The sequence below is a fragment of the Pipistrellus hanaki genome (assembly GCF_964339955.1).
Source record: "Pipistrellus hanaki genome assembly, chromosome: 18".
Taxonomy (NCBI): Eukaryota; Metazoa; Chordata; class Mammalia; order Chiroptera; family Vespertilionidae; genus Pipistrellus; species Pipistrellus hanaki.
Window position 1 is genome coordinate 31995791 of NC_140520.1, and position 18412 is coordinate 32014202.

Here is an 18412-nt window from a genome sequence, read left to right on the forward strand (position 1 = left end):
GGTTGGGGGTATCCCAAGACCACGGCTGGCCCTCGTCCTCCACCCACTCTGCCTCCTCCCGAGCGGCTTGTTTTCCACGCAGCCTCTTTCCTCATTGTCAGCACCCTTTTCAGGCTCTCCTTTCTCCCAGACTCCCCCTGCTCCCTGTCCTAAGAGCAAACATGCCCCTCCCGCTTCTGTAAGCCTCCGTTTTCTCTTCTAGATGAGAAGAAGAATACCGACACTTGGTATTAAAGGCCTAGCGTGCGCTTGACATGGTTTTCACTTAATAAAATATCAGTTCCTTCCTCCCCGCCCCCTTTCTCCTCTATCATTTCTCTCACATTTCCGTCTCCTTTCACCATTGCTCTGGGTCTCCCCCAGTCCTGTCTCCTCCCCTCTGTTTTGTCTCCTTTTACTTCCTCCCGATTGTTCCCTGCCTCCCTCCCCCAACCTCTGCCCCCCACAGGCGCGGGCCGGGCTGTGCGGAGAGTGCAGGGCGGGAAGGGCTGGTGGCGGCCTGGCTTCTCATTAGAGCCCAGGAATGTGTGGAGTCAGGAGGGACAAAGGGAGCCGGCCACAGGAAGAATGGGGCCTCTGTTGGGGCAGGAGAACTTCCCCAAATCCTCCTCCGCTCCGCTGAATGGCGTACCTGGGGGGCAGGGAGGGGAGGAGGAGGCCACAGGTGGTGCCCGGGGAGCTGGCAGGGCCCCCGCAGAGACAGTGGGAGCCCTCAGCATCTGCTGGCATTTCTGGGGAGCGCTCAGCCCTCAGAGGTGACTGTCCCCCTCCCTGCGGGGGCCTGCCGTGGGAAACGGCCGGGGAAGCCGGAGAGGACGGCTGGGGAAGCCGGAGAGGGCGTGCAGTCCTCACCCCGCAGGGCTGCAGGAGGTTTGGGGCGGCCACAGGAGGCAGGGATGGTGGGATGGCCCCCACTTGAGGAGGGTGAACCCTTGGGGTTCTCACCCAGTGACAGCCTTTCACTAGAAGGCAGATTCTCGGGTCTGGACAAAGCAGGGTTTCCTCAGAAGAGGAGGTGAGGCCTGGCTGACCTGCTTCTTCTCCTTCCACCTTCCAGGAGGTCTGGACAGGCCACTGAGACCTGAGAGCTGTTTTCCCCGTCACGCCCTAGTCCTTCTGGCCCCAGAAACACCCTGGAGAGAGGCTGCCCCTTGTGGAGCTGGCTGGGGACTTGTCAGGTGGACTGGGCTGGGGGCCAGCCAGGGCGAAGAATCTGTGGTCCGAGGGAAGGACCAGGTGAGAGTGAGTGGATGGGGCCCAGACCTGAGCTGGTCTGAGGATCTTGGAGAGCCGGACAGACAGGTGCAGCCGCAGAGGCTGGGCAGGGACACGGTCTGGGTGAGGAGAGGAGCGAGCTAGGGCTGAGAGGTGGGGAGAGCACTCGGGAGGAAGGGGCCTCTGGGCAGCTGCCTCAGGTCTCCTGCCAAAAATCAAAGCATAAAAAAGCTAGAGGGGAGCAGCGGGGGAAGGAAGGAGAGAGGAGGTGGGGAGGGGCGGAGGGAGGGGAGTCCAGCCTCACCAATAGCCTGGCAGGGGGGTGTGAGTAATACACGGTGTGTTCAGAGGGAGTGAGATCAAAAGCGAGCAGATACAAGAGGTTTGTGCTTCACTGACCAGACAGCCGGAGGCTCAATGAGACCTTTGTTACTCCGGCCCAACCGAGTCAGGGTTGAAGGAATACCTGACCTCCTGCCGGCCCCGCCCACCCTACCCCCACCCACCGGCCACTGGGCTGGGGGAGGGGCGGGTCAGGTCTTCCCTAGTGAGTCAGGTCCAGTGCTGCACAACTCAGACCAGGAGGCAGAGTGCGGACCGGAAGGCCTGCCCCAGTGGCTGGGCGAGGAGCTCCTGGGGTAAGCGGGCGGGAGTGGGGGCTGCATGGAAGCAGGCAGTGGCTCTTGGGGAGTCGTGAGCCCCTTGGCCCAGTGTCCCATGGGAGAGGACTGAGCCCACAGTGTTTGCAGGGCCTGTGTCTGGGATCTGGGGGCCGATGACCCTAAGTTTCACGTGGGAAGTTGGAGGGTGTCAGTTTGGCTCTTAAAATTTGGCAAAATTGGTGTGTGTGTGTGTGTGTGTGTGTGTGTGTGTATAGTGTGGGAAGCAGCCAGGGTCCCACAGAGAGCCAGTGAGCCTCCTCCAGAGGCTGGGGATAGGGCTGAGGTGGGGGTTGCCCCTGCTGCCTGGCAGAGACAGGGCCTGGTCTGTGTGGGGTCCCTGAGAGAGGTCAAGGCTGGGCTTGGGGATTCGAATTCCCTGGAGCTTCCCCGAACTCTCCTCCAAGGCCGATGCAGGCCCACCACTGCCCCATCGTGGGAGAGGGAGGAGGAGACAGCCCTGCTTAGAACACATGTTTTCCTGGGGCCGGAGGCCTTGGTCTCCTGGGACTCAGCCCTTCACCCTGAAGCTGGAGGTGCCTGTGCCTGTCCCCTCCTCCCCTATCCTGCCAATGTGGGAGGCAGAGCGTCACGCACCCCTCCCCCAGCATCACCCAGGGGTGGCGAGCGCCATGGCTAACTCCTCGCTGGAGGTGGGAGACGGTGGGGAGGTCAAGCTCTGGCCCTTTTCCTGCCGCCTTCTAAACCGCCCGGGAATGGAACTGTCTGTAACTACCGGGACCAGTCCGGGAAGTTGGGCCATCTCCCATCCCCCCACCTTCGGGGCTCAGCAGATGCGTTTCTCCCTCTACAGCAAAGGCAGGCGCTTGTCTCTGCTCTCCTCCTCCCAGGCCCTCTTGCCCTCTCTGCTTCCCGCGGCCGGACTAGAAAGGGTTAAACTTGGTAAGGGGAGCGTCCGATGGGGCTGGTGCTGGGCCTGCAGCAGTGCAGTGAAAAGATCCAAAGATCCGGCCCTATTCTCTGGGGGTGGGGTGGGGGGTGCAGTGAAGGCCCCTGGGCAGGGGCTGGAGGCTAATTAAGGGGCCTGGAGGAGTCCTTTATGGCCTGGAAGCCACCCCTCATCCCGGAGGGAGGCCCATTGTGCGGGGGCTTTTGTGGGCCCAGAACCGGGAACTCATTACTGGGATGGCTTTCATGCTTCTGGGGCCGGCCTCAGGGGTCGGTGAGAGAATGTAACCTGGGGGGCCCAGGACCTCAGGGGAGGCAGTGTGGGTGGGTGGGTGGGTGGGAAGGGGCATGAGGGCACCCAAGTCCCTTCAGCTCCCCGAGTCCTTTTGTGATTCCTGCTGCCGGACCCCCTCCGCTCTGCTGTGGCCTATGGCTTTTCATTCCTATGTGATTGCCGTTGGAACTCATGTAGGGCTAAAAGCCATGGGCTACAGTGAGGGGCCTGCTCCTTCTCCTGCAGCGTCTGCGTCTCCCTGAGGACCAGGCTGGGAGACCGCCGGGAAGGGGCACCCGATGGGGCTCTGCTTGGGGGTGGGGCATGCAGGGGGTCTGGGGCTAGGCTGTGTGACCTTGGCCAAGTCACTTCCCCTCTCTGGTCCTGGTCCTTCCCTCTGAAATGAAGAGGCTGGAAAGAGACGTGCAGGGGCGCGGAGGTCTCTGTCAGCTCCTGCCTTTGTCAGCTCCTGCCTCCTTGCCACGTCACTGAGGCCTGGCCTGCGCCCTGGGATTGGGGGGCTGGAGTCAGGAATGTTGTGCCACTTGGACCTTGGACCTTTGCTCAGTACCTCCAGGACAGCCTCAGCCTCTCGGCCTCACTCACTCCTCGTGGTTGGCTCGAATCCTCAGCCTTTGTCGGTGGAAGAGAGACCCGGGTCCTCTCCGTGGCTGACAATGGGAGGGCTCGGGCTGGCCACTGGGGGAGAGGAACTTCAGCAGAGAAAGCAGGAAGCAGCCACCCCCACAGGCTCTGGTTGGAGCCCGGGATCCCAGCTCCTGGCCTGCTACCCTGTCCAGGCACTTCCTCCCTTCCCGCTGAATCTATGAAAGACCTGCTCTCCCTGCCCTCTCCCGCCTGGCTCCCCCTACCTGGTCCTCTCTGCAACCTGCCTACCTCCACCCGGCCGCCCTGGAGGACTTCGCAGAGGGAGCTGAGGCAGGCAGTCTGGCGGGAGGAGCGGAGGAAGCACCCTTCCAGCCCCCAGTCTGCCTAAGACAGACCAAATATAGAGCCAGAGTACTAGGTTTGATATGGAGAATCAGAAGGCAAGTTACGTGTGATGCCTCATAGCCTTTCATTTCCCCAGCCGATACCTACCTCGTGCCCGCCATGTGTCAGACCCAATTCTGTCCATCATACCTGTGCTCGCTCATTTCATCCTGGAAGCAACCCTTGAGAAAGGAACTATTATTATCCCACTTGTGGGAAATCTGAGACTCAAGGGAGCTAGGAAAGTGGCCCAAGTTCACACGGCCGGGAAGGGGCAGTGCTGGGGTTTGAACTTGTGCTCTCGCCACATCACGCCGGAGGCTGGGAGCACCGACAAAGTGCTCAGAACTGGAAAGTGCTGTTCCCACCCGAGGGGCTCTCACCATGTCCCTCTTGGATGTCTGTCTACAAATTGCCCCCAGGGCCCAACTCTAATCACTCTTTCAAGGTCCCTCACTGGTTTTCCTTTCCGGAGAGCTGGGGGTCAGGAATCCAACAAGAGAAGAAGCGAAGAGAAAGCCCAGGCCAACTGGGTTTTGCTGGGGCGGATCCAAGCCGCTTCGATGGTGCTCGGAACAGAGAGGAGAATTTGCCAGGGTTTTCACTCGCCTCTGGTTCTCCCGCCCAGAGAGCAGAGGTGGCCAGCACCTCCCTCCCCTCTCCTTGTCCATCTGCCCTGGCTCAGTGTCAGCCTATCCTGTTCCCCGTCACGCCCTGAGGACACCCCAGCACCGGTCTGCCTCCCTTAGCTCCGGGTCTCCTAGGTGAGAAGCCAGCTGAGAGCAGCACCCCTCCTGCAGCTGGACCCGTGTCGCCCAGTTTGCAGGAAGGCCCCAACCCTGGGCGGGACTGGGACCATGGGGGCAGATGACTGCTCCAGCGACTAAAGCTCCAGCAAGGCTCAGTAGGGGCTTCTGGGTAAATGGTTGTCGAATGAATGGAATTGTAAGCGTGAAGAAAAGGGGTGAGGGCGGGGGCGGTGGTGAAAGTAGTAAGTTGTCAGGAGCAGGGACAAAGCAAGCCCACAGCTCAGCAGCGCACCTGTGCCGGTCCCACCTGGATGGGCCCGGGCCTGGGAGCTTCCGGGATTAGAGCTGCAGCTCTTTCTGTTCTCTGTCGTTGGCCCCACGCCCTCTCTCCCGGCACGACTTGCAGATCAGAGGGCTGCGTCTCCTGTTCCCTGGTGCACACAGCTGGAACCTAGCATTCTGAGCCATCTAAGTCTCCGTGGTCCTCGGAGACAGCCAGCAGAAGGCTCCACGGGGAAAGTGCTTCCGTGTTTAACTGCACTGAGGTCCAAGCGGATCTCTGGTCGTTCTGGTCCGGTGTCTTAGTGGAGACGGAGTTTGACTGCTAAAACCACCCCTTTCTGTTGAAAACAATCTGGCTCATCTTGACAAGGGGAGGGGGGGGCGCATTCACGTGTGAGCTGGGGGGGTGTGCTTCTGGGACTGACAGTTTGGACCACTGGGTCCTGAGCTGCGGGGGCCCTCAGTTATGCTCGAGACCCCGCCGGCTCCACGGCTGGGTCCCTCAGAACCAATGGCCAGTGTGTGGGTGCCCCTGTAGTCTTGACAGGTGTGTGTGTGTGTGGGGGGGGGGGAGCTTCCTCTCTACATGAGTGAGCAAAGCCATGGAGGGCAGAGAGGACTTTCCTGCAGATGCCAGAGTGCTCAGCCAGCCAGAGGCAGGGACCCAGCCTCTCGCAGGCCAAGAAGGAGTTAATCTCCAAGGAGAACTCGGGCTTCTCCCAGACGAGGCCTGTGCCCAGCTTTGCCGCTGCCAACTCCGGGAAGAAGTCCTGGGATCTGTAGTCTGTGCCACCACCCACCCCTGGCCTGCCTGTTTATCAACACAGTCCCGGAGACTACAGTTCCCAGAAACCTGCAGAGGCCAGGCTTTGGGGGGAAGGGGTGGGGTGTGAGGCTCAGTGGTGGCGGGAGAGGGAGGAGGTGGGGAGAGAAAACCCAATTCACCCCCTTCCTTTCTAATTCTTCCTCCTCCTGGTGTGTCTGCTCCAGCGCCCGAGTTAATCCCCCAAATCCGGTCTCCCAGGCCGCAGCTGCTTCCCTGCGCCGTGATGAATGGCTCGGGGAGGGAAGGTGAATTCATATTTTAATTACGGAGGCCCGGTGCTGAGCGGGCGGGGCGGGCAGGGGGGGGGTGAGCATTGTTCTAGAGGCCGAGGGTGTCCCTCCTCCCTGGGTCACTTCTCTTTCTGCCCTTTACCTGGGGTCGGGGGTGGGGTGGGTGGAAGATGGGGGGTGGGGAGCCTTGAGGAAGCTACTCTGCTTCTGCTTTGGGGGGTGGGGGGGTGGGGGGTGGGAGGCACAGGATCCCTTTTCTTGTTAGAGAATTCCTGGCATGTACCAACACTTACAATTCTCTCCCAACCCCCACTGCCGCCCACTTTGAGGGGACACCGCCAGCATGGGAAACACCCAGGAGTTTGTGGTCTGCGAGCCCGGAGCCCTGGCTGTCTCCTCGTCTTAGCGTCTCGCCTGTTCGGAGTCCCTCTTGCTTCTTCCACCTGTTAAGCGGTCTCTGCCCCATTTTCACTGGAGGTTTTGGATGGGGGACCCCGTGGGGGTGTTCGGCAAAGAGAGGAGATGTGGGGGTGAGGACCAAGGGAAGGGGTCAGCAGGGAGGCTGGGACCCTCCTGGTGGTTTGGGATGATGGTGGGGATCTGACTTCTCCAGGGAGCCCTCCAGCTAATGCCGCCGAGTGAAGGGACAAAGACGGGGGGCAAAGCAGGCAGCAGCAGAGACCACAGCCCTGGCAAAGGGGCTCCCCAGGCCCCTGCTGCTGGGGCTGAGGGAGGGGGCGGGGCCCCACAGTGGGCAAACTAAAATGGGAAGGGGTTCTCTGCTCCATGTCCCCCCACTTCTGGGGCTGGCCGGGGACCTGTGAGCCACAGACAGCCCAGACTGCCTCCAGGGCTCGGAGCATGCACCTCGCAGGGAGGGCCCTGGCAGCTGGTGGAGAGGGGAGGGGATGCCCAGAGCATTTTGAACCAAAGACCTAAGCCTGGCTCTTCTCTGTCCTTAGAAACAAGGGCCCAGGAATCCCCTGAGGCAGTCAGCTCTGGACCCCTCTGGGAGGCCACTGCAGCCCCAGCACCTGAGCGCCCCTCCTTTCCTCCGGAGGTCCTGGCTCCGCTTCCCCCAACTCCCCCCAGGGAACCAAATCCTCAGGATCTCCTCACCTTCCCAAAGGCGCCAGTGGGACCCATCACGTCAGGGGACACAGTTTGCTGTTTTTAAGAAAGCTGGCCTTGGAGGGGAGGGGGGTAGAGAGAGAGGGGTTGGATCTTTACACCCTGGAACCCTGAGTTGGGGGGAGGGGGTGTGCGAGAGGGCAGTGATGGGCCAAGCTCCTTGCCTGGCTTGTTTTCTTCACCAGTTCCTTCTCCACATCCGCTTTGTTGATTTTGCCCCGGATAGTTTCCCCGTAATCGTGGGAATGCTTTGTGGATAGCACCCTTGACACACACCCCCCAGCAAAGAAAATGTACGACTACCCATTGCAAGGGGACCCCCGTTCTCCCTCCCTGATCAAGTGGGGGTTCCCAGCAGTTTGGGGTCTAAGCGTTAAACCTTGATGAGCTTCCTGGTATGACGAAACGAGGAAATGAAAGCCCAGTGGAGGACAGCCATCACCCAGGGGGACACAGCGTGCCAGCGTCAGAGCCAGGAATAGAACCCGGCCACCCAAACCCCAGTTGAGACACCTGCCTCTCTCTAGGTTTTGTCACGGAGGGATCCAGAGACAGCTGCGGGAGAGAGATCTGGAAATCTAGTAGTTATGTCTTGGCGATGGCTATATATACGGCGAGCAGATTGCTCCCGCTTTCTATATATACCCCGGGAGAGTGGGTGTCTGGACGGCGCTGGGAAGCGGGTGATGAAACCAGTCTACCTGCCGGTGCTGACTCACGCCGGGCCTCCTGCGCACCCCGCTGGCCCTTGCAAATGCATCGCACCTATAAGTGACAGTCGGTCACTGCATTCCCGGGACCCGACGGGTGAGGGGACCTAGCCCCACGTGGGCATGGTGCTTGGGGAGGGCCTGCCAGCTGGGCCCCCTGCCCTATCTGGAGAAGCACAAAGGAGCTTGTCCGCCAGAACGAGGTTGGCCAGATTTTTACAACTGTCCAGAGAGCCACCGCCTGGGCACAGGCCAGGCTCCTCAAACACGTGGACACACTGCAGGGTGCCCAGCACCTGGGGCCTGGGACATCCATGCAATCTCTTGCAAGAGGGTCTGGGCCCAGGGACATGCCTCGTGCTTGCTTCTCCGCAGCCCCTGCCTCCCCCTCCTCTGGGCATTGGGCCGGGCTGCCTTCTGTGTTCGCAGAGCAGTGACTCAGGCAGGCGCGGGGTGGAGGCCGGCCCCTGGCCCACACGGGCTTTCCTCTGGGCCCAGCTGCTCCGCTTGAATTGACATGAATGCGCTTCTGCCCTCTCGGCAGGCGGGAGGGCAGAGGAGTGAGCTGGAGGAATGTGTGTGTGTGTGTGGGGGGGGGGGGGGAGGGATGCTGAGGCTGCGGAAGCCCACAGGAGTGTGGAGAAAGGGGTGCTCGCACAGACTGAGTGTATCTTCTGAAGCCCCTCCTACCCCCAGACTGACTGGGGTAGGAGGGGGCCCCCAAAGGTAGGAGACCACGTGCCCCGCTGGGGAAAGTGCAGCCTGAACCTCAAACTTCTTTTGTGCCAGGGAAGAAACTATACTTTTATCCTGATGGCCCTACCTCCTGAGCCCTTTGCCCAGCCTAGGTGCTCAATAAAATAGCCTGTTGGCTAAAAGAACACTGCTTTAAAAAAAAAAAAAAAATATATATATATATATATATGGTTTTATTGATTTCAGAGAGGAAGAGAGAGAGAGAGAAACATCAACGAGAAGGAATTGTTTGATTGGCTATCTCCTGCACACCCTGTACTAGGGATGGAGACCCAAACTCAGCCATGTGCCCTGACTGGGAATCGAACCATGACCTGGTTCATGGATGGATGTTCAACCACTGAGCCACACCGCCGGGCTGCTTTCCGTTCTCTGCGTGAGGACAGATGTGTGTTGCCCTGAGCGGTCAAAGCAAGTGAATTATGTCCCCTATAGACTTCCCCGAGGGCCTCAGACACACGGGGGCTGCCAGGGAAGGGAGGAAGCCGGGACTCAGTTCCAGGTGTCAAGGTCGAGGCTGTGCTGGACAAGGGGCCTTCTTCAAGGTCCACACAGTCCTGCGTTGGCATCATTAGACCCTGTGACCTAACGGGGTGAGTGGAACGCTCCCTCCCAACCTGTGTACGGTGGCCCGGGCAGAGCTTGCTCTGAGTCAGCCTGCTTCCTGTCCCCAACTGCAGGTGTGGTGATGAGGTTAGGCAGAGGGGGTGGGAGGGGAGCAGTGTGGTCAGCTGGCAGTTTCTCCTCCCTGCGGGGACTCGGCCCGCTCCACTCCAGGGATGCCCTCAGCTCTGCACAGGTCAGAAAATGGGTTTCTGAGCTGCTGTTTGGTGTCATGGCCCTCCCCCCAGTAGACATTAACCGCAGCTGCCTCTCTCCTGTCTCTCTTCCGCCCCTGCCCTCCCGGCCTTCCTCTGCAGCTCTCAGGTGAGCCCCCGGCCTGGCCTAGGGCATGCCCCAGTTCACCTTCGCCTGCTTCTGTGGCTTCCACGGCTTCTGCAAGATGAAGAGGAAGAAGGAGAACGTGCGCAGGGAGCGGGAAACAGCGGTGTGAGCGGGCGCCGGGCCTCGGGCACCTCTGGCTGAGGCCGGGGGCAGCATCGGCCCTTCTCCACTTGGCCTGACTGCATCCAACCCGAGGGCATCAGCCCAGGCCCCTGGCTTCTAGTCCCTGGAGACCTCCCTGGAGAGGTCCGAGTCACTCCAAGGGAGGCCCAGGACCTTACCAGGAGCCCCGAGAGGCCCCTGGAGAGACACGTCTTCCTGCCCTGAGGCTCCAGGCTCTGCTCAGGGTACCTCTCCCCTGAGACACCGCAGCCTCACTGTTGCTAATGAGGAAACCGGACACGGGCTGCTCGCCCGAGGAGCTCCCCGCAGCGCGGACTCCTCAGGAGGCCACAGCTCGGCTGGCCCCCTTGGACTGAGAGACGAGCCCATCGGAGCCCAGGGTGGGGTCTCTCCTAGGACCCGCAGCAGCAGCCTCTGTGGTTGTGGGAGATGAGTCCCTTCCCAGAATCCCCTGGGCCAGATGCAGCCAGGCCTGAGGGGCAGGCTGGTTGAGTAGGGTGGCCAGGTGTGTCTCCCTCTTCCCCACACTCCACAGAGCAACCTCCCCTGCAGCCCTGGCCTCTGCCCACTCCCTTCCTTCCGGCTCTACGGGCAGCTCAGGTGGGGGAGCTGTTCCCTGGGCTCCGACACCCCTCAGGGCCTGCCTCCAGGGCAGACTGAGGGGCCCTCTCCCAGACTGAGCCCTGAGCCGTGCGCTCCCTTCTCCTGTCTCCTTGTCTCCCTCACCTGCTTCTCTCAGAAGCCACAGAGGGGACCTGTTTGCATGTGACGCCTTTAGGGGAAACTCTGCGGGAAGGGGGACCTCTAGGACTTTCCCCTTAATCTCCTCTGCCCCGTTCCCAGCCTATTTCCAGGAGGTAGGAAGCAAACAAAAAACTACTTCCTCCCTCCCCCCCTCCCCGACTTTGATGTAACTTAGCCTGTCGTGGGCCTAGAGGGCCAGCCCGCGCAGACACTAGCAGCTCCTGCCTCTGCAGTCTGTCTGCCCTCTGCTTCCGCCTAGCAGCCGTCAGCCCAGCAGCCCTCCACTCAGGGACACAGCCGCCTTTCCCACAACTCAGGTGTCCTGGGCAGGGGAGACCCGGGCCCGGGACAGGAAGAGGGGCCGTGTGCCCCTTTCCTTGGCATGTGGGCCTCTCTGGGCCGTGGGGAGGGCAGGGGACCTCTTCTGCTGGTCCCTCCAGATCCCGGGAGAAGCAAGGGTGCATTGCATCCGGGCAGCCTTGGCCCGGCCAGCTCCTGCTCGGAGCGGTCCCCAGGCTCCTGGCAGCTCCGGTGGGACCCAGGGCCTCTTCGTGAAGCCGAAGCACAAGTTCAGATGTCTCTCCTCCAGTCCTTGGCCCCGGCCCCCTCACCCCCATCACAGCCTTCCAAGATCTGCAATTCCCTTTTATACCCAAAGAATTGTGCACAGAAGTTCTTCTCTCCAGGAAGCGGCAATAAAGGCCCACGGGGTCACAAGGACAGAGGAAAACGCCCTGGTTCTTGGACGGCGGACGCGGCAAAGAGCTTTCAAGGGTAGAGGCAGGCGGGCCGGCCCCCAGGGCACCGGTGTCCTGGCGGCTCCTGCGGGCTGAGGCCCAGAGAAGGCGCTGCTGTGGTGGAGGGTGAAACCGTATCCCCGGGACTCAGAGGTGTTGAGTGTTCTGTCCTGACCACACGGGCTCACCCCGAGGAAAGGTCAGGAGAGGGGAGAACACAGGCGGGAGGGGTGGGGGGGAGCGGGCCCTTCCCCCGCGGCCTCTCCGGCCTTGGCAGGGATGTCAGCCGCAGGGGGTTGGCCTTGAGCCTGTGTCTCCGAGCGTGCCCTCTCCCCCCAGCACTCCCCTGGCTCTGGAGGGATACTGGATCTACCGGGCCCTCTGTGGGAACACGGGAGAGGGCCCAAGGACAAGGTGCTAGTATGTCTGAGTGGAAGCCCAGCGGTGCCTGTAGGCAGACCGCTGCCCTTGGCCTCCCAGCTAGTGGTCCTGTCTGTGTCCAAGGCTAAGGTTGGGGCCAGCACTGCAGCGGAAAGGCCTGAGGAGCAGGCATAGCAGCGTCTAGCCCGACACCTCACCTGTGGTCCCTGTTTCCTTCTCAGCCTCAAGGGGGGCCGTCTGGAGACCTGTTCCTGCCTCTCCGTCTCTGGGCTCCCCCGGGGAGAGGTTCCTTCCGGAAAGGGCCGTGCAGCCCAGAACCTCTTCTTCCTCTTGCTCTTCAGAGGAGGGGGCGGGGCCTGGGCCCTGGTGCCAGCCTCACTCCTACGCAGTGGTTAGGTGGGATGGTCTTGCCCTGCTAACTCCCTCCCTTCCACGAACCCCTCCCAGACTCCACCTGGGAGGTGGGGACTGGGAAGTCCTGGGGTGAGGGGGCACAGTGAGGAGATGATCCCGAGGACCCTCTGGCCATTTGTCTGTGGGGCATGGCCCTGAGTCCTGGTGAAGAGGCGGAACCGTAGTCTCCTGGGCCTCCTCTCTCCCTCTGCAGTGAGAAGGTCTCACACCATTTCCCTTCCTGTGCTGTGGCTGTGGCTGCGGAGCGGGGGGTAAAGTTGTAAAGGGTGGTGGTACTTAAGGCTCCTGTGACTTAATGCGGACAGGGAGCCTGGCCCGAGACCCTGAGGGGCTTCCTGTCTCAGGCTGAAGTTTTTTTGTTTGTTTGTTTTTAGTTAGAATGTCATTTCCTTACCCATTCCTGTGGGGGTGGGGGCGGGGGCTTTGAATGTAGCATATGGGTCAACAGAAATATTATATATGGGGAGATATTTGGGGGAGGAAAAAAAAAAGCAATAATTTAACTGAGATAGGCATGAGGTAGCACAGTGGGGTGCAGAGAGCTGGGGCCCACGTGGACACTGATGACGGGGTGCCCTTAGGCTAATCGCGTCCTACTTCTGCGACTCAGGTTCCTTAACACAAAGAGGGGGGTGCATTCATGTTCTCCAGGTTCCCCCCTTCCCAGGCTCTGGGTCCGGGAAGCTGAGCGACAGTGGGGTTCAGGGCTGTGAGGCCAGGGGAATGCAGGTTCCCTGTGCCCCCGTTGGTGAGCTCTGTGCCTGCAGCAAATAGGGATGCTACGGTAGATCCAAGAAATGGGGGGGGGGGGGAGGGGTGTAGTAAGAGGGAAAGCCAAAGCTGCTAGGGTCCTCCCCCCACATCCCTGCCCAGGGAGCCAGTGCATCTGCCGCCTTCCTATACCCAGGCCCCGAGGGAGCACGTGTCAGCCTGGGCTCCAACTCCAGGCCCTGTCTAGAGCATCACAAGTGCCACTTTTGTCCTCCCTCCCCCCCTCTCTCTCTCTCTCTCTCTCTCTCTCTCTCTCTCTCTCTCTCTCTCTCTCTCTGTCTCTCTCACACACCACTCCTTGCAAATGGAGTCCCAAAGACCCACTCCCTGCTCCACTTATGGAAGCCATGAGCCCTTCTCTGAGCCGACTGGACCCACCCCACCTCATCACCTTGCCACCTGCAAGGGGAAATGCCTCAGGCTGCAATCTGCCCTGTCCGCAGCCCGAATGTGCATTTCGCCCAGTGGCTTGGGGTGTGCTGGTGGGAGGATAGGCTAGTGACTGGCCGTGGATACACAGCTGCAGCCCCCCATTGCCCAGTGCTCCTCCACGGCTGACTTCTGACCTTGCAATTTGCTTCCTGTCTCCCAGCCCCTGCAAAAAGGTGGTGACCAGACCCATCCCCCCGCTACCTCACCGGGAGGCGTGCCTTGCAAAAGGGCACGTGGTATCTGCTGTGGCTTGAATTTTTGGAGACAGACACTTGGTCATAACCACAGAGATGGGCTTTCACCAGGGGAGGGGATCTCCAGCTCCTGCGTTGGGTGGGCTCTTGGCAGGCTGGTCCGGAAAGCCTGAAGGTAGTTGCTGGGCCCAACAGGTGTTGGGGATAAAACACCGCCAGAACCAAGAACCAGAATCTGTTTCCAAAGACTGAGCACCCATCCCTCTGACTCAAGAACAAGAGACAGCCCTCTCCAGCATCTCCCCGTTTCAATGCAAACGGTTCCCTAAGGCTGCGTTGCTCAACAACCAGGAGCAGAGAGCGTGGCTTTTCAGAGTAAATCTACCGCCCAGGCCAGCCCCCCAGGCCAGTGCCAACTGTGCCAGGCTCCTGGCCAGTCCTGCCTGGGCCCCCTTCTCAGTGCCACAGACCATGGAGAGGAGACAGAAACCTTGGCTGTTCCGAGGGGAGCCCAGCACACCAGGACCACCCTCCAGGAGGGTGAGGCGTGGGGCTCAGGTTATCTCTGGAGAAACTGATGCTGAGGGAGGAATTCCAGAAGGCGGGAAATTCTCCCTTATCGCGCCCTCCCCCCAACCCCCCACCCCCGAACTGGGCAGCCTGAGCTCTGGAGTTCTGGGGTTTCCTTGGGCAGCCTTCCCTCCACTCAGCTCATTCCTGTTCTATCTGAGAAGCAAGAAGCGGAGGAAGGCTGGAGGGGGAGATGGCAGGACCCAGACCAGATCCTCAGGACTCTTCCCAGCCTTCGTTGCCATGGCAATGCTGCTATTTTTATCTCGATGTTCATGATGCTCGAAGCCCTCACTTTCTCTGTTCCAGAGAGGCCAGCCTGGCTCTGCCCTCACCCTCCAATGCAGCCCCTTCTCGGGGCCTGGGAGGAAAAGGAGAGACGGAGGGAAGGGGCACCCTCCACCCGGGGACCGTTTAGGGTGGGCTGCCCTGCACGTTGGAGCCTTTTTGGTGTCCAGCTTCGGCGCTCAGGTTAATAGTTTCAGAATCAAACTCCCCCACGTCTGCCCCAGAGCGAAAAGGAGATGCCACTCTGGACGAGGTTTCCACGTGCTTAGACACGGGCGCTGCCCCGGGAAGACCAGACCTGGTTCTGAAGAACGTCCTGTTAGCAGCACCAGCTGTCCCTTGGCGGGATGGAGAGGCGGGTTTGCGTTAACCATCATTACACTGACCATCACTGGGGGATCCACACCAGCATTCCCTTTCCTCTGCCCTCCGCCAAAGCCCCGGGCATCGGGGCTTCATGCCTGTGCCCAGTCTCATGCCCAAAGCAAGTTGGCACCTGTCTCCAGGCCCCAACGCCGACTCCTGGTTCCTCTCCTTCCCCCGCCCCCCTCCCCTCCAGCCATGTTTCCCTTCAGGGGCTTGAGGGGAAGCCAGGATTTCATGAAAGGATTTCATAGAGCTGTTTGGTTTCTGTCCCAGCCTCGGGTCCTCTCCCTGTGCCCCCACGTCACCCCAGGAACAAGGTGCCCTGAGAGCCCACGGTACTAACATTCCCCACCTAGAAGCTCAGTGAACTATGAACCCAGCGGCTGGGCGGTTGGGCTGGGGGTTGCATTTCGTGCAGGACCTCCAGACCATGACCTTGGAGACAGGTCCAGGTCTAGCCCGGCCCAGTAGCACTCACGGTGCTGGACTCCAGCATCCAAGTTCTACCTCTGCCGAGCTGCTCCTGGACGGCTGTTTTCTAGGGAGCCCGGGCCCCATTCGCTAAGCCTCCACTGGGTTCATTTTGGCTCCGGTGGCACGGTCTCCCGGATCTGTGCACCTGGAGTCAGCACTTCTCCCGGTTGCCCTGGAAAGCGTGCCGACAGACGCCGCTCCGTTAATTGCTATAATAAACAGACTTTATTACATCCCTTCGCAGTAAATGAATTATGTTGTCGGGGTGGATGGGGCATCCGTGTGTATTCCGCGCGGGGATACACTGCGGAGGCACAAGCCAGGCATTTCCGCCAACTGCTCAGGAGAGGAGGGAGCGAGGCCGGCAGGCAGGGAGCAGCAGGACCAAGGGAGGTGGTGGGGCCGAGGAGGAGGCTCCTGAGACAGCCCGGAGCCCCGAGCCTCACTCGTGCTCCCCATGAGCTGAGCGAAGGCCGGCCTCGTGCCTCTTCACACCACAGAGAAATCGTGGGATAAAACCGGCAGGAGGAGATGGGGTAGGGAGTAGGGACGGTGGTTTAGGACTACAATATGATCAAGTGGACTTAAAGGTGCCTTCATTTTTTAAAATACGTTTTTAAAAAATTTTTTTAGACAGAGGAAAGAGGGAGATAGAGATAGGAACACTGAACATCAATGATCAGAGAAAATCATTGATCAACTGCCCCCTGCATGCCCTGCACTGATCAAGCCCACAACCAGGGCATGTGCCCTGACCCAGAATCGCACCATGACCACCTAGTTCGTGGGTCGATGCTCAACCACTGAACCACACAGGCCGGGTAAGGTACCTTGATTTATTTTTTTAATACATTTTATTGATTTTTAATATAATCAATATATAAAGGAAGGGAGAGGGAGAGAGAGCTAGATACATTGATGAGAGAGAAACATCAATCAGCTGCCTCCTGCACACCCCCCACTGGGGATGTGTCCGCAACCAAGGCACACGCCCCTGGCCGGAATCGAACCTGGAAACCCTGAATCCACAGGCCCACGCTCTATCCACTGAGCCAAACCAGGTAGGGCAAGGTATCTTTATTTTTTACAGAAAGAATAAAGACCTTTGGCTGGGCTTCTCAGCACTACTGACAGAACAAATGGGAATTTACAGACTTACAAGGAGAGGAAGATGCTATGAGGTGGCATACTATTGCGAACAAGATTTACTCTATCTTGGTAAGTGAAGCATCAATAAAACTCTTTTTAAAAAGAATTCTTCTATAACTCCACTTGGATCGGAGGGACGGAGATTTCAGATCGTCACCGAAGGGCCGGAGAGCTGGGGCCATCAGCTCCAGCTCCAGAGCCAGCTGCTCCTGACGGGGCGGCTACTCTTCTCCTGGTCGGCCGCCACGGTGCCTAGCACATCTGCACACAATGAGTGCCCTCACCACCTGGGACAGATCGGCGCCCCGCACCTTTCCGTCTTGTTGTTGGTCCGGTAGGCTCGGGACTCTGTCTGTCTGGACCTCGGTTTCCCTCCTCTTCAGGAGTCAGCTGGGAGGCCTTCTCCTAGCCCTTCTGCTTTCCGCACCCCAGTCCTCACCCCACCCCCGGTGGGGGGAAATGTACGTGTGCTGTGTCCTGTTGTCAACTCAATCCATTCGATTGATATTGAGTCCCGACTGTGCAGAGCCCGGTGGGAGGAGCTGCGGGAGAAACGGGAAAAGCAGACATTGATTTCCCCTTGAGGAACTCACAATTTAATGAAAAGCGGCATGCCAAGGCTCAAAGGATGCAAGATGCCTCAGAGGACAAGCAAAGGGCGTGGAGGCTGCAGTGGCCTGAGAGCACAGCTGTTTAGAGAGGGGAGGTATCATGGGAGGCTTCACAGAGGAGGTGACATTGATCTGAGCCCTGAAGGATGGAGAGGGGAGGGTTCGGAGCACAGACCCTGGGGACGTCTCTATGCCAGTATCTACAGACAGACGCCAGGCAGAACCGTGCGAGCAGGTGCTGTATGCAGCCTCTCCTGTCACAGGTGGGCCTTCTGGCTCCCAAATGTTTCTCCTCTCCAGGAGGGTGGCCCCTGAAATGTCACCAGTGCTTCCTCTCTTTTACTGTAGGCTTCCATCCTCTGGGACTGATACTGTGGGAGAGAGGCAAACCCCGGGTAGTTATCAGGCATTTGTCCTGATATCAATGAGTGCATCACATTCCCTCCCTGGAGAAGTTTCATTAGGATGGAGGGGGAAATCATGAGAGCATCGGCAGGCATCTGGCAGGAGGACGGGCACCTTGTAGGGACAGAGGGCAAGAAAGGTGTAGCTGGGAGCTCTGACGACCAACCTCCCCTAGCTCCCAGCTCTGCCCGGCCAGGACTGTGCCTACGGATGCTCCTTCACTCTCCAGACCCCTTCCTTCCTTTTCTCTTCCTCCTCTGCTCTCCAACTATCCCTCCCTCCTTCCAAAGAGACTGTCAGGAAACCTCAGAGACATCCTATGATGCCCCATCCTGAAGGCCGGGGACAGCGGCCGGGCTGGCTGTCCTAGAGCTGCCGTGTTGCGGTCCTGGCTCTGCCCCAGCTCAGGTACTTCCTCGGTGGCTAGATAGGCACGTGACGTTGTCTGTCTGGGCCTCAGTTTCCCTCCTCGTAGGATGAGTGGCTCTCTGCGTCCGCCTCTCTTCCTCCCCATTAGCTATGGTGGTTGGGGGAGCACAAGACTTGGGTTCTGATCTCGATTCTCTCCAAGAGCTGTGGCAATCTAGAGAACCAAGTCCTCTCCCCAAACCTCTGCCTCCCTAGGCACACTGCAGTCACACTCGCCCTGAAAGCTGTGTGAGGGTCAGGTAATATATGCTGAAGGGTTTATTTACTTCGCTCACGCCTGGCACAAAGTAGGGGTTCAACACAAGTCGCTGGAGAGGGTTAGTTGAAAGAACTACAAATGGCAAGAGGTACTGCCTATCCCACACATGGCATTGCTTCTAGCACAGCGTCGGGGAGAGGACAGAGATTCCGAAAACAAGTCACATTGCGAGGAAGACAGCTATGCCGGAACCGGTTTGGCTCAGTGGATAGAGCTTCGGCTGCGGACTGAAAGGTCCCAGGTTCAATTCTGGTCAAGGACATGTGCCTTGGTTGTGGGGCATGTGCAGGAGGCAGCTGATTGATGTTTCTCTCTCATCGATGTTTCTGACTATTTCTCTCCTTTCCTCTCTGTGAAAAATCAATAAAATATATAGTATATTTTAA

General features: G+C 59.4%; 1 protein-coding gene across 3 annotated transcripts; it reads left to right on the forward strand.

Moving 5' to 3' along the window:
• Nucleotides 1-6011: 6011 nt before the first annotated feature.
• BLACAT1 (BLACAT1 overlapping LEMD1 locus) lies at nucleotides 6012-10882 on the forward strand. 3 transcript variants are annotated; one of them, XM_084865496.1, is made up of 4 exons: nucleotides 6012-6152; nucleotides 6467-6590; nucleotides 9170-9327; nucleotides 9655-10882. In XM_084865496.1, exon 4 carries the CDS (start codon nucleotides 9687-9689, stop codon nucleotides 9786-9788), a length of 102 nt encoding a protein of 33 aa, XP_084721622.1. In that variant the 5' UTR covers nucleotides 6012-6152; nucleotides 6467-6590; nucleotides 9170-9327; nucleotides 9655-9686; the 3' UTR covers nucleotides 9789-10882. The 3 variants fall into 3 exon arrangements, with proteins under 3 accessions (XP_084721622.1, XP_084721624.1, XP_084721623.1); XM_084865498.1 differs by lacking the exon at nucleotides 9170-9327; XM_084865497.1 differs by lacking the exons at nucleotides 6467-6590; nucleotides 9170-9327 and having other exon boundaries at nucleotides 6021-6152.
• The last annotated feature ends 7530 nt before the right edge of the window (nucleotides 10883-18412 follow it).